Here is a 16,039-nt window from a genome sequence, read left to right on the forward strand (position 1 = left end):
GCGAACTATTTTTTACTCGGCTTCCACATGCTAGAAAATATGAGCATTCAGTTTATTTCCAGCAATTCAGATATGTACGATTTCTGAAAGGCATCATTTATGAATCTGTAATTTTACATTCCAGGGAGCTCAATGATTCGTAGCGTGGATGACCAGAAATACGAATGTGACGTAAGAGTTGGAACACAGAAATCTTCGTTCGTAAAGTGACTTTTTTTTTGCCTGTTGTAAAACTGTGCGCCGGGCTTGACATCAGACATTACCTGCTCGCGAATGGAAGCACGATGTAAGAATTCACGGTAAGGTAGTTTCTCGGGAGTCGACTTCAAACACGTAGCACGCGGACCGATATAGGTTTTGCGTGTTTTCTGTAAGCCAAATGCAGGGGCGGCAACTTCGAAAACGGCTGCCGAGTTCCTGGTCCAACCATCCCCTAATTTAGACGTAAAAGCCTAACCTTCCGCCCATCAGAGTTCTTCATAGTGACCACAGCGAATAAGCCTCACGAACCGACTGAAATTCTCAGCTCTGTCTCCCAGAATACTATGTGCATCGAAGCGCCTTCACCCACGACAGATTCGCAGCTCATTCGGGACTGTGACCTTGCCGCAAAGTAGCCAGCTCTGCCAGTTTGCAATCTTCGAGTCAGAGCTGAAAAAGAGATTCAAAACTACGCTCCCAGCTGTCGCTCGCAGCGCGGATGCGACCAGCTTTCCGTGTAAAAGGGGCGACTGCGATAGTGCCGGCGGAGGAGGAGCAGCCGCGGAGTGGGGGAGGGGGGGTTCCGGGCAGGTAACGCGCCGGCGCGCTCGGGGATCCCCTCCGCCCGCGCCGCGGCCGCCTCTGGAAGGTGGGTGGCCGCGGCGGCGGCGTTCCCCGAAACTGGTTCCGGGCCTCCGGCCGCGGCGGGGCACACGCGCTCCGCTCACACACAATGAGGCGCGAGCTTTGATCGCCGCCGCCGGGCGCGCCACCGTCGCGCCGGGCCACGCGCGCTCTGTCCCCGGCGCAGTTCACTAACTGATCTCAGCCAACCGGGGATGCTCGCACAAGTGGGCTGGCTGCGAGCATCGGCTACTCCGCGCAGGTGATTAGCCAAGAGTGCGAGGGCGACAGAGAGCGCGTGCTCACACATCTTTCGTAATCGTTGTCACAACAGCACGCGAGGGAAACGGAGGGCACACTTCGCGAGGCACTCTACGAGCAGCACTTCTCCTTCAAGGGAGTTTAGGGGGGCTTTCCGGTAACTGTTTGTAGTTATCCTCAGTCGTCAACATTAACTAGGTACATTGATGAGTTGCTTAATCAACAGCATAGACAGAGACGTAAATAGCAATTGCAAGAGGCCAGTCAACCAGGGTTGGAAAGCAGTTGCTGACATCTGTAGAACATAAGAAAAAATAAAAGTAAACAAATAAGATGGAGAAAAACATTACCTGTAATTAACACGGAAAAAGGGAGCATCGTAGACCAGATGGAATAATCGAGAGTTATTAGTATAAGAAAAGTAATAAGCAACAATTTTGACAAGCTTCTATAGTCGACCTACACTAACTGCCTTATACGGGCAGCACTATATCAATTTATTTGGGCAGTGTCCAAGAAAAGCATGTTCCAGGTTCTAATCGTGGTGTGACAGTACTGTAATTTATCACAAATGATGATGGTATCGGCCCGGCATCCATGCCACTTGATTTTTGCCTTTCCGCGATAATTTTCGCGATAATTGTTTACACGTATCTACCTCAAACTCTTATCGTACGCAGTTTACCAATAAATGGTCAACTTTTCTTAAAATGTCACAGTGCTACAGACGCTAATTGCACCCAAAAGCAGGCAAGTGTTGTGGGCCTCAAAACATCGTTGGGGCAGACAGAAAAAAAAAGCTGAACGCTCGCTAGTACATGGATTTATGCGAAAGAAAAAAATTCGTCCGCGAGTTCCGGGTCGCTCAAGAAATAAACTAGTCAGTAGTAGACCAAGTCATCCTTTTAACATTACAGCTACAAGGCGGCATGGCACAGTGAGCTGTTAGAACGTTTTGCTAGCCTTTAAGGGGTTAATTTTGCTGTAACTCGCTACAGTATGCCGCTTGTTGGAGCAACTTCATTACTGGCACATTTATAATCTCGTACAGATAATAGGAGACCTTCAGCATTATGGCGTGAACATTCCAGCGGATATAGGTGCATTAGCGGCGTTCTCTTCTCGCAGACTGCCCACAGCATGCAGCGGAATCAAACAGCGACAACTAAAAGGATGCATGTTTCCGACAGCTGACGAAGATGCATCTCTTAAAGTTACGAGCCTAGACTTCCCGAACACAAAATAGTTCTGACCAGTAACATTTCCTGTAGCAGCAAATGAGGGCGTAATTCTTACACGTTAACGTTAATGACAAGATAAATCTGTGAAACTAATTTACTATATCCTGAATACAGAAAAGACACCCATGGTTCTCACTCTCAAGGAAACGCCACAGCAGTGATTCTTAAAGCTTTGCAAAGTGCAGCTGTACAGATTGCGGTCTTGTCACCACGTTTATTCTGTATCTTGGGTAGTTCGCAGTATTTTTCCTTAAAGTTTTACTTTTTTGCTTAGTACAAGGTGTTAGATATCAGCTAGCAAGTCAACAGAGTTCTTACAGAATACACAGGGGAGAGAAACGGTAGACGTTGTAGGAAAATGCAGTAACCATTCCGCCTCAGATACACAATATGCACACGAGCAAAAAGCCCAAAAGAGCGAACGCCATTTTAGCCACCTACAAAAGATAATTTCCCTTCAAGCTGCAGTAAGGCCAACATGCTAATAACAAATAATTTTAGTATAAGGCTAGCTGAATGAGCCTAAGCTGTACTTGGGCTGCGGAAGTTTGTCATACTTCCCTTAAAGTAAAAAGATAGCCCTCCCCCCCCCCCCAGTACACCGCTCTCACGTACGGCAGACATCAGAATTTTCAAGCCCTCACAACAGTCACACGGGTATACATTTTACCAAGAGAGACTCTAGTGTCCGTGGGCTAGTAATTTTCGTCGTGTCCGTGTGCTAGTTACTGCTGTTGCTGGCTTGTAACACTTAAGCCATTTTTCGATTTCCATTAACTGAGTTAAATTCTCGGTAACCATCTCGGATTTATTTGTCTGTTGTGGAAATGTCTGGAATGGGGTTCACTTAGCGTTTTGAGGCCGAACTAAAAGCAGTGACATCGATACGCAAGTGACACCGACACACAAGCTGTCCAAGTGATGTCAAATAGAAACGCTTGAAAGTAGTAGGATAGCCGTTCCGTGACCCCGGGAGGCGAGCCTGACGCGGATCAAATCGATTAGAGCTGGTGAGCTCGTCAGCCGTCTAGCCTTGTGCGGGTTTTAGGCGGTTTCCACATATCGGTAGGTAAATACCGGGCTGGTACCCACGCCCCGCCACAGACACACGCACACGCATCGCAAACATTTAGGAAACGTTCTCACACTTTCACTTGATATATACTCTAGACGGCGTACAGATCCCGTCCTGGGGAGTGAATAAGCGACTGAGACCGTAGATGTTTACTCTCTTTAAATTTATAATGATTAGCATCGATCAGAAAGGCTCAAGCCAGGCTGTAAGCAAAACGAAAATAATTTCATAGATTTACAAATGAGAGACTTAACATAATCACCTGTACCCTTCGTGTCGACCCAAAACCCTATTCCGTGAAAAAAAAATCATGTTTTACTGTAAACTTAATTCTCTCAGGTATCCGAAAACTTTTTACACATACACGCTTTAAAGTGCTGTAGTGTAGCAGGTAGTGATAATGGATTACGCCCCCCCCCCTCCAAGGACGGAAGACGAGATCGCCAACGCTGAAAACTAGTACGCGACGAGGAGCATCACCGCGTGGCAATAGAGGGCCGGTGAAACAGAGCCGTGCGTGAGAAAACGCGGCGGGCAACAAAAGCGCAGAGAAACTGGCGCGCATGCGCAGTGAAAGACGGACGCGCGATGACCTGCGGGACCCGGCGTGGCGTTTCACTTGGAATCCCTGCCGTTGCCGGCCCCGATACCTGCCTCGCGGAACCGTACCACATCTGCGCCCGCAACGGCAGAACGCACAAGGCACAAAGACGTTCAGGACAGCACAGGCAAAGCGATTTGCTTCCACTCTGGTGAAGCTTTCCGACAACGGAAAGGCTAACATTCCACATATGAATTCGCGGCAGATTTTCAAATGCGCTGCATGCGAGGTCAAAGCAAGGCGCTAGAGGCTGACACGTCGTGAACCGAACGCGTCCGACATAAATTTTATTGAAAGCTATTTACATAAAGCAAAAACTGTAGGTAATACGATCTAGTGGATTTACAAGCGCCAAAGATAGGAGTGGAATTTGGAGCCAGAACAGGAAGCTTCAATAATACGGAATTCTGAGAGTGGTGGAATGCCTTTTGGATCTGAAGCTGGTCTTCAGAAACGACCGAAGATGTTTCCCAAGAGTGAATATATACATAGATTTCGTTTGAACAAAGTGTACATCGCGATTCGAATGTCAAAATTTTGAAGCTGTCGCAAGATCTGTGCGGGAATGCGCTGTGTAAACACGAAGGCTCCCACGCTTATTAACACTCCGTATACATTACCGAGTGAGATAGCGCCACGGTTAAGACATTGGTCCCGTAATCGGAACGGTTCGGTAGATGAATACACGTATGTTTTGTTCGGTAAGGCGGCAGCTCATTCCATCCTTGTCGTTGCCCAAGTGTTCAGTCACAGGCCGTTAAAATGTGACTTACTTCCCACGTGTAGTGCACGCAGCCAACCTTTAATGACTGAAGTTCGAGCAAAGCGTAAATCATGAAATGCTTTCCAAATTATTTGTTGGGTAGAGAGCATGAAATTCGAATCCAGTGTATTCTGTACGCTGTGTTCAAAAGTATTTGGAGGACATCTACACTAAACTAACATTTAAACCAACCACGCTTGCCCAAAACAGACTTCAAACTTGCAACTTCCGCTCCACGGAGAGAACGGCTATACCGCTAAAGTCAGAAAGATTCTTGAGCCTCCGTTCTCAGTCCATAACACTAGCATTAACTTAGGTGCCCATTAGCATAGCTTTCACAATTAAATCACAGTTTCACGAATGTGGACGGTACGGCTCACAATAAACATGTTTACGCACGCACGCACGCACTCACACACACACACACACACACACACACACACACACACACACACACACGTCAAACAAAAATAACTCATTGCAAAAGTTACAAGTAGTCGTATCCACCTATCTATGACCTTTGCTTTGTAGAATGCTGCGATAACGTCTATGGATCACTCTTCGCCACTGCCGTTTGTATGACAACCACTCTCGAAACGCAACTGCGCACCATACCATAAGCAATCTCATCTTTAGTTTCTGCCAGGTTTCGCAAATACATTGCTGCTTTTTGCTTATTCAATTAACTTGTACAGACAGCCGCGTTCTTTGTGAAAATGCATTTAGGAGTACTTAAAATCCTATTTTAAGGTGCCGTCTTGAGGGCACCAATTATCGAGCTAACAACAACGTAAAAACAGCCGTAAGGGTAAGCGAACTTAACAAACGGAAGCCAACTATTAGATCTAAGCTGCTCCTTTTCCAGCTTGCCATGCTATCTGCAACAAATTCGTACTCTGTCAGCTGCCACTGAAAATTTGAAAATCGGCATCACTGTGACATTATGTAATGTATCTCAAGTTGTCATCATCAGTTATAAGATAACCAGTTTTGGCAGAAACTAATAGAAGCATTGTCCTTAACTACGGTGAGACAGGAGGAAAAGAACGTTGACTGCCGCTAATCCGTTGAGAAGCCAGCTAAGCGCGCAAAAAAATAATAACAATAAAGGGAATGTTTGCATAAACCGATGCTAACATTTGAGTATTTCACATAACAAACATATTTTTGATCGAAATTATGAAGTATAGAATCATCGATATAGCTGTTTTATATTTCTGAAACTCCAGGAAAACGACGTGCAATCGTAACCATAATCTCTTAAGTCATCCATAGATTATTAAAAATTATCATTGGCCGAGTATTCGTGTGTATTAGCACTGTCACCATTTAGGTTTAGTTGTGAGCGGCCATAAGTGCGCATGCAGAGAGAAATAACACGCACTGCCCCCCACAACGGACGGGACACAATGGCCGTGCTTGCGGAGGGTTGGCGAAGCGCGACAAAGGGATCACCTCGGCTCCATCTGCTTGCTGCCGACTCCCCACCAGACATCGGTGTGTTGCGGGATAGCCAGCTCGCCAGGCGACATCTGTAATCTGCTGCGCCAGCTTCATCAGCGGCCACAACGATTCTACCGAGTCAAGAGGTTACCGAGAATGTTTGCCCACTGTAGATCAGTATGCGCACACCGTTGCAGACTGCTAAGAAATATGCTCTGATATTGCAATTACTTATTAACGAGAACTGCTTTAGTTTCAGTCATTATGTAGACGATATAAAAAGACTCTTTTCGACATGATCATCGAGCAGTCTGAACGATGTAACGGTGGATTCTTTATAAAGAAACATTTGCAGTAGATAGCATGCTCAAGTCAATGTTGCGCCAGCATCATTCCACAACTAGTGCTACTTTAGATCAGAACCACACAGAGCGTACGAAAACAGCCAACAGTCGTTCTCTCGCGTATGGAGAACACACAAGTTGAAATGTACTCAATCTACGACCAGCAATCGAAACTATCAGTATTAGTGTTCTAATAAATGACACAGAGTAAAAAATTCGGAGCATTTCTTGCACAGTGCGTTCACTATATGTTAGTTGAAAGTAACTTCAGTTCGTTGACTTACCACAACAGCGGCGATCTTTGTCATCGTATTAGGCACAAGTGACAATGATGAGGTCCAGCATTTAAACGTGAGAACATCACACTTCTGTTTTCAACTAGTTAAAGGACTGTACGGGAGTGCATATAAGATGCTTCCAAAGTACACAGGATAACAGAGATCTATTACGCGAGGCCAGAGATTGATCAGATAGTGACGTACTGACAACACGCTTGACGCAGCAGATAACACTTGCTGTTTGAAACACATCGCATTCAACCAGACCGTGCTATACTGTATGAAAACTGTAACGCGATGTGTGTGATTTTGACTCAGATACAGCTGACAGATTTGTACTAATTTAGCGTTTTGTAGGTAGGTGCATTAGAGCAGGGTGGAACTATGTTCTGGGAGGGCAGATGTTAGTGCCGGTTTTGTCCTCATTCTTAATACGTTGCAACTCGAGTATCACACATTCTTGTATGGGAATTGTCATACAATTCTTTTTGTTAGTTCCAAATGCTGTGAATGTGAATAGTTATAACGCAGATGAGACGCTGGTCATTTCAGGACGTCAGTCCAGCCTGTTGCCACTGAGTAACGAATGAATGAAAGGGCTGGAAGCAAAATCTCCCGACACTCGCCCTGGCGTAGAAGTGAAACGACGCGACGCAGAGCTTATCTCGCTACGACGGTCTCTGTCGCTAGTACGTGAAAACTTGCGAGACAGCGGCCGAATTTTGCACTGATAACGTATCTGCAAAGGGGGTAAGTGGAGGAGGCCGAGCGTATTTATGTGCGTGTCGTCCGCAGACGGCGCTCGATAAGTCGCAGCGATATCTCCGCGCCGCTGCGCCACCTTGAAAGCGTTGCACCAGCTGCCCGGCAAGTAGGTAAAGGTTACGTAGGCTCGCGGCGCACCGCACAGCACGCCGCTCCAAGCCACGGCGACGAGCGCGCGGCGCGGCCTTGCTGCGGAGCTTCGTTCTGCCGCGGACGGGGACCCCTCACCACCGCGTCGCGAGTCCAGTCCACTCCGGTCAGACGGCAAGGTCGCCGCTGGCTTCACGGTACGGCACGGGCAACCGGGCTTAGCGCGGAAACTTACATCTGTATTGCTCTGTCAAAGCTGAGTAACAAATCTGTCATAAGAGCTCCAAGATCCATAACGACAAAAATAGCTGACAGAGATATTTTATAATGTAACGGGGGCCGTAACGAACCTGTCCCTCTCTCACGACAAACAGTTAATATTCACCCACAAAACAACAATCGGTTAAGGACTTCAACTTTCGCACGAGTTTGACAACCACACACGTTTCCCGCTCCAGTCCATTCTGTTACTAAAAATAGTTTGACAGTATGCAGCTACCCCTATGATAGTAATACGTTATGCTAGGCAGTACACGCAACTCCCAAACGTTCTGCCTTGTGTACCGAACAAAAGCGTCGCGCCGAAGAAATGTGTACGCCGCAATACGTAATGTATCAACTATTATGGGCATTTAAACACTGAACGGCACTAATGACACGGGTTGTGGCGAACTGTTTCCGGGAGGAAACGTAAATATATCAGAAAAAGTGCGTAATTTTTTTTTTACATTTATGTAATAAGACAGTTTCAGAGTTACTGGCACTAGCTTCCAAGAAAAACAACTAATACTTTATTCATTGCCATACACCAAGTTTCACTGGTATCGCCGTGCTTCAAAACACCTACATTTGGGATGTGATGTAACAACACGACTACACAATTCTGACCACACGTGCGGTAGAACTATAAACGTACAAAAGGAAGGATTACGTTTCGGTTACCCTCGTTCTTTGCACGTTTCGGGGCAACAATAGAAAATGATTTGACCCTAACGAGTCACCATCACAAATCACTTGACGCTAATAGCTCAGTGCTAAATAAGTACCACTTACTTGAACGTCTTCAACTTGCACAGGGCGGAGGATCAATCAAAACAGAGAGCACTTCACTAGCGTCGCACAATTCACTGTATATATTACGAAGACAGGCCACAAAGTATACCTTTTGTAGGTATCCACTGTCGGATCAATCGAGAACAATGGTTGTCATTCACAACTGTCTGTAGCAATTTGGAAAGGAAAAAAAGGTCTTTCCGACGGCAAGAATTTTTTTATCTTTTCTTTTCGATTCAATTATTACGATGCGTCTGAACGACAACTGGATCACGCAACGCCAGCAGTGTCGACTGCTTCCGCTTTCGTCCGTTTACCATCTGTTAGAGCGGCTGGTTCGAAAGACAACGTTTAGTCTCTTGATATGTCTCACGTTTACAAGTTGAAAGACTCCAAACCGATTAACAGCAGGCGAATCACGAAATATATCTCCATCGGCGTCGATTTTCCTCACGCTTCTGTGCAAAGAAAAGAGGCGACAAGACAAGGGAAGCATGAAAAATGCTACGGTGACGCAGTCCGTCAAGTCATTGGTATTTTATTCAGCTATTTTCGCAAATACGTACTCTAAATGAAATCAGTTCGCCGTTTACACGCCGACAGTTCCCACGCGATTTTCTTGCTCTCGCTGATTTTCCGGCAAAAGCCGACGTACAGAGAGACGGCCAGGGAGTGCAGAAGCGCGGACCGCTTAGCGCGTGGGTCGCGCCGCGGCGCGGGCGGTCAGCTGTTCGCGGCGTCGCTGCGGCCTTCATCAGATTAGCCGCCCGGCGCGCCACGCCGCCCAAAACGCACACGCTCTAGGCAGGCACACGGCCTTCGGCCCGGGACGGGGCCCCACGGTCGTCGGCACTGTGGCCCACACACTGGTACACAACCCAACAATGCTTTCAGCCGACGGACAGCAAAAGGCGTTAACTTTGTACACTCTGCCGCGAAATCTACATAAAGCAGCTTAGTGGGACAGATTTTCAGTGGGTTGTCGTCACTTTCCTACCGCATTACAGAAATATATACGAAACAAATCTATTTTCAACAGATACGGAAGGTGAAAAATTTTCAAAATAATTCTTCAGTCACCTTCGTGGCACAGTTTCACCTTCGCCGACATTTACGTTAAACCGACAGGTATCAGGTACTATTGGAACTACTACGAAACGCGCACGAAACTTGTTATTCGATACAAGACTCGTAGAAATTGTCACCTGCAAGGTCATTGACTTGGTTATTCCGATTCTAATCTCCCAGAACTAAATGCGAAGTAAGACAAACACGTCACGGTGTTCGGTCGACAGGTCGCACTGATTCACCGAACACACGTCTATCACCTCTCTACCGCAAAATACACTTTCTCAAAATTCAACAGCTGCAGTATCGAACCGCAGCAGGTAAAGACAGATGCATCGTGGGCTCGTATCACTGGAGGGAAGGTCAAGGCGCGGCGGCTGTACTAGGGATCTGTCAAACCGGCACGTCGACGTTAATGCCAGCTGGAACGAGAGGTGTCGGTGTACGGCGCGAGCAGTGCGCGTCCTGCGTTCGTCCCCGAGAGGCGACCGCCCGCGTGTGCGTAAAAGGCGCTCGTACGCACGGCGCACGCGGCGTGTCGCGTCGTGTCGCCGGGGAGTACGCCCCCGCGGGAAGGAGCAGGCGGCGCCGGACGTTACCGCGGCGACCACACATACACACAGCAATCACAACACAAACACAGCGAGCGAGAGAAAAAGTGCGAGTTGGAGGGTTGGCTTACATGCCAGAAGGAACCACTTCACTGTGTCACACCGCTAATAATTTCTCTTCGTCACTGAAGCACTAGAGCACTCATTGGCGGCGCTGCGCTGAGTGGTGGCTGCTGGAGGTGCTAGCTACCTGTAAGCTGTGTAGCCGAGCATGTAGCTTGCCCCGCTTCTCGTACGGCTGACCCGCTCGCGATCACGGCCGCAAGGCAACTGACTGGCCGCGGCCGCTCGGCGGACTGGCGCGGCCGGCGAGGCGCAGCGTTGCCGCGGTGCGCGCGCCGAGCGAGAGCGCCGGCCCGCGGCGTTGCCACACCGGCGCCGCCGCCGCCGCCGCCGCTGCCTGCGCCTGTGTATGTGTGGAAGGTGGGCGGAGCCGGCGAGACGGACACGGCTGGCTTTAAATGGCTCATCCGCCGCGCCGCGGCGCCCGCGCCGCTCCGCTCCTCGCCTGCCTGTCAAAACAAGCGGCGGCCGCGGCGGCTGCTCCTTACTCGGCAACCGCGACCGGGGCCAGGCGCTCGCGAGCCCACGCCGGCTCCGCCAATTACGCTGTGCGGCTGCCACAGGTGCGGCGTCTCCGTGCCCACCGGCCCTCGCTGCAGTTCAAAAATGGCTCTGAGCACTATGGGACTTAACATCTGAGGTCATCAGTCCCCTAGAACTTACAACTACTTAAACCTAACTAACCTGAGGACATCACACACATTCATGCCCGAGGCAGGATTCGAACCTGCGACCATAGCGGTCGCACGGTTCCAGACTGACTCTCTGCAGTCATGTCGCACATTGTGGTCCATTTCCTCTGAAACCTCCGCACCGCCCTCATTTAACCCCACCACGGCCCTTTCGTGTCCTCTCAAACCTTACAACCAACATTGCTCCCCATAATTTCCCCATGTCAACCTATCACTGAAAAATACGTTTGTCCCAATCGGCATTCATAGTACTGTACGGTCTCCTGGTTGGTCTGTCTATGCGGGAAAAAAAGCGGTATCGTATTTCTGGGTTCGTTTTGTTGCTCCACTTTACTTATTATCCCCGAACCACCGATTGAAACTGTGTGTCGGACCGGGACTCGAAATCGGAACCTTGCCGTTGAGAGTAATGTGTCTATCGAATCATGCTATAGCTCAGTTGGTAAGAGTACTACCAACGAAGGGCGAGGCTCCGTGTTTGATTCCTGATCCGGCATATCGTTTAAATCTACAAGAACGTTTCAACAGAGCGCACACTCCCCAAGACAGGGTTAAGGATTCGTCCAAGAAACGATCCCTTGATAGTTCTAGTCCAACTGAGTTCCTCTGACGCCGGCCGCTGTGGCCGGGCGGGTCTAGGCGCTTTAGTCCGGAACCGCGCTGCTGCTACGGTCGCAGGTTCGAATCCTGCCTCGGGCATGGATGTGTGGGATGCCCTTAGGTTAGTTAGGTTTAAGTAGTTCTAAGTTCTAGGGGGCTGATGACCTCAGAAGTTAAGTCCCATAGTGCTCAGAGCCATTTGAAACATTTTGCTAACTGCTATACCACCTATTGCACTCCCCTGACATAAGCCCTCGCAAGTTCAACTCGATTTCTAAACTGAAGGAAATATTTCACGGCATTCGTTTCAGAACTGCTACAAATTCGTCGGGCAATAAATAGACCGCGCCGCTCGAACTGTCAAAACAAAGTGGCACTGCTAAGAGTATCCTACGACTTCCACATCGCTGGCAACGGGTTATACACAATGCTAGTGACTATTTTCAAGGTCAGTAAAACTTTGAAACGTGTATCTATTTTGTACGAGTTGTAAATAAGTAGTTGCCACTATTAAAGTTCCAACCCTCGTAACTAGCGAGTAGGTGGTGCCAGGCCAACATAACTGCAGAGGGTGGCAAACTTCGTTGTTTACACATACTGACACAGCTTCTAAACTGGTCACCTAATAAACCGGTATTATAACTCGAATAACACACATTTTACTAATATAAGGTTCGCCAGAACATCACATCAGTGTCCTAAATTGGCAGTTTCATAATATAAAATATATTTTATGTCGAAAGCAACTTTCAGTAACAATAGGCGTTCACGGTGTAGATGACATGCTGTAAGAAGGAAAACCACAGTTTAAAAATATTGTGACATGTGGATAATAAAAAGGAAAAAAACATCGTATTGAAGCTCATCGGCATGCAACTTGTTACAACAGCGATGGAAATTAATTTAAATTTTCTATGTATCAATTTACATTTCATGTATTTCTTAAAACAAAAGTCATTGATGATGACGGAATTACCGCCGAAATCGGTTTTTGGGTAACAAAGTGCTTATACACACATAAAAAAAGTTTTGCATCACATTGCATGTTGCACCACCGTACAGTGGGACTTTCACAGGTGGTGGTCCACACTGCTGTACACACCGGTACCTCTAATACCCCGTAGCACGTCCTCTTGCATTGATGCATGCTTGTATTCGTCGTGGCATACTATCCACAACTCCATTAAGGCACTGTTGGTCGAGATTGTCCCGCTCCTCAACGGCGATTCGGCGTAGATCTCTCAGAGTGGTTGGCGGGTCACGTCGTCCATAAACAGTCCTTTTCAGTCTATCTCAGGCTTGTTCGATTGGGTTCATGTCTGGAGAACATGCTGGCCACTCTAAGTCTAGCGATGTTGTTATCCTGAAGGAAGTCATTCACAAGATGTGCACGATGGGGGCGCGAATTGTTGTCGATGAAAGACGACTGCCTCGCCAATATGTTGCCGATTTGGTTGCACTATCGGTCGGAGGATGGCATTCGTGTATCTTACAGCCGTTACGGCGCCTTCCATGACTACCAGCGCCTTACGTCAGCCCCACATAATGCCACCCCAAAACAGAAGGGAACCTCCGCGTTGCTGCACTCGTTGGACGTTGTGTCTAAGGCGTTCAGACTGACCGGGTTGCCTCCAAACACATCTCCAACGATCGTCTGGTTAAAGGCATATCCGACATTCATCGGTGAAGAGAACGTGATACCAATCCTGAGCAGTCCATTCGGCATGTTGATGGGCCCATCTGTACCCCGCTGCATAGTGTCGTGGTTGCAAAGATGGATCTCGCCATGGACGTCGGGAGTGAAATTGCGGACCAAGCGGCCTATTGCGAACAGTCTGAGTCCTAACACGACGTTCTGTGGCTGCACCAAAAACATTATTCAACATGGTGGCGTTGCTGTCAGGGTTCCTCCGAGCCATAATCCGTAGGTAGCGGTCATCCACTGCAGTAGTAGCTCTTGGGCAACCTGAGCGAGGCGTGTCATCGACAGTTCATGTCTCTCTGTATCTCCTCCATGTCCGAACAACATCGCTTTGGTTCTCTCCGAGACGCCTGGACACTTCTCTTGTTGGGAGGCCTTCCTGGCACAAAGTAACAATGCGGACGCGTTCGAACCGCGGCATTGACCGTCTAGCATGGTTGAACTACAGACAACACGAGCCTTGTACCTACTTCCTGGTGGGATGACTGGAACGGGTCGGCTGTCGGACCCTCTCCGTCTAATGGGCCATGCTCATGCATGGTTGTTTACATCTTTGGGCGGGTTTAGTTACATTTCTGAACAGTTAAATGGACTCTGTTAAAAATGGTTCAAATGGTTCTGAGCACTATGGGACTTAACATCTGATGTCATCAGTCCCTAGAATTCAGAACTACTTAAACCTAACTAACCTAAGGACATCACACACGTCCTTGCCCGAGGCAGGATTCGAACCTGCGACCGTAGCGGTCGCGCGGTTCCAGACTGAAGCGCCTAGTTCCTCTCGGACACAGCGGCCGGCAAAGGGACTCTGTCTGTGATACAATATCCGCAGTCAACGTCTGTCTTCAGGAGTTCTGGGAACCGAGGTGAGGCAAGACTTTTTTTGAAGTGTGTATCAAGATGAATCCACAAAACGCATTAAGGTCCGAAAGGCTGTGTCACGAAGGTTAGCGTGTCTATCCTTTGCTAGCAAGTTTTAAATGGTCCATGTAACGTTTCTGTATAATTTTGTAACTTAAGCTAATAATTAAATGTCAGCGCACTTAGCTGGAAGGGAGTGTTGTTCCTTTCTGCGGCAGGAGGCGATCTGCTGGGTAGAGAAAATACGAGTAAATGTGGCCCGGAAATTGAGCACCAAACACGATCTTAAAATTGCCCGACGACTATACAACATACGGAAGAAATTTTTCTGATACATAATGCTTGTGCTCTGTGGGTTCACATACTCACGCTGCACCAGACGTGGTATCAAGAAGCGAAAAATTGACGCTTGAAATGTCCCGAAAAGTGTAACAAATCCGAAAGCAGGGCCGTCAATGAAACACGTAGTACTGAAAGCACTTTATTACAAACACCAATGTACAGCCAGAGTGGAACTTAACTCCTGGATGGAGAGTGCTGCTATTTATACAAACATGGAATATTTCAGAATACACAAACATTACAAAAGCTATATTTTGAGAATATTCCAGAAATGATAAACACTAAAAAACAAATAGTAGTTGGTGGTCAAGTTTTAACCCACGACCCGCAGCGGGTCAGGTAGTGTGCTATAAGTTGCGGTTTAATCAAGAAATGACAATAGTGACGAAGAAATAGTCTGTAATACATGATGCAAAGGACAACGCAAGTGGAAAATAACGATTAAAAAAGTTGCCAGTGACGCGAACGAAAGTAGTTACATTACGTCATCATCACCATACTCTACGCAACAATAAAAAGGTTGGTCGGCCACTTTGCAAGAAACGTTATAAAACCATTTGAATCTCTTTCACCTCAGACGTTTTCGTGCCCTTGTTTTCCGAATGCAGAATATTGTTCACAGAGATGACTAAGATGTGCTAATACTGGCCCGATGACGTGCAAGGAAATGCAGGTATAGAAACAGTCAACTATTCTCTGTTGGCTCCTAGCGTTATCAGATGTTTTCCTAACACATCTCTGCAAGAACAGTTAGCTTCTGAACATCCAGGGAAATACAGGAAGAGTAAAGGCTTCTCCATTTGGAAAGACTTTCAGACCCTGCCATAGAAGAGGCTGTAATCAAGAAGACCAGCAATTGAGGAAGATACACAACAATTAAACGAAGTCCATCTGAACTGTAGAGGACAAGATGTGTGTGAAACTGGATTTTAGACAGAACAACCTGACTGTGGAGCTGTGCAAACAACCTACCACTTTGTAAAAGAGTACTTCTTTGAAAACTTTTGTAGCATGTACTTTAAGTACTGCATGCAGCTGATGAACAGGGAGTTCTCACGATCGATTATGTAACCACTTCATTTTATGACGAAGGACGCTTGTTGCTTTTTATGAAAATTTTCATCAGTATCAGCCATTTGGCATCCACTGCTGAATACAGGGCTTCTCAAACCTTTAGACTAAAAATTATACAGGTGGTGGAGGTTCCTTACAGTGATATGAGATATATCACTTGTGACATATCTGGTAATAATAATAACTAGTGTGCTACGTAGCTTGATATGAACGTTCTTTAGAAGATACTTGCAATAACAACTGCCAGTACATAAGCTCACCAGACAGCATGTTGGTGGGCCCTATTA

The 16,039-nt window shown here is 47.4% G+C and overlaps 1 protein-coding gene across 5 annotated transcripts in view; it reads right to left on the reverse strand.

Annotated features, from left to right (window-relative positions):
* Positions 1-10,705, reverse strand: part of LOC126094543 (zinc finger MIZ domain-containing protein 1-like) — a 149,590-nt gene extending 138,885 nt beyond the window's left edge. For 3 of the 5 annotated variants that reach the window (XM_049908993.1, XM_049909003.1, XM_049908978.1), the window contains exon 1: positions 10,609-10,705. In XM_049908993.1, coding sequence (XP_049764950.1) covers positions 10,609-10,631 — 23 coding nt within the window. In that variant the 5' untranslated portion in view covers positions 10,632-10,705. Of the gene's footprint in view, positions 1-10,489; positions 10,583-10,608 lie in introns of those variants that run through there. The other 2 variants (XM_049909013.1, XM_049908985.1) reach the window with 2 other exon arrangements.
* Between the last annotated feature and the right edge of the window lie 5,334 nt (positions 10,706-16,039).

Source organism: Schistocerca cancellata, chromosome 1 (genome assembly GCF_023864275.1).
Source record: "Schistocerca cancellata isolate TAMUIC-IGC-003103 chromosome 1, iqSchCanc2.1, whole genome shotgun sequence".
NCBI classification, from domain to species: domain Eukaryota; kingdom Metazoa; phylum Arthropoda; class Insecta; order Orthoptera; family Acrididae; genus Schistocerca; species Schistocerca cancellata.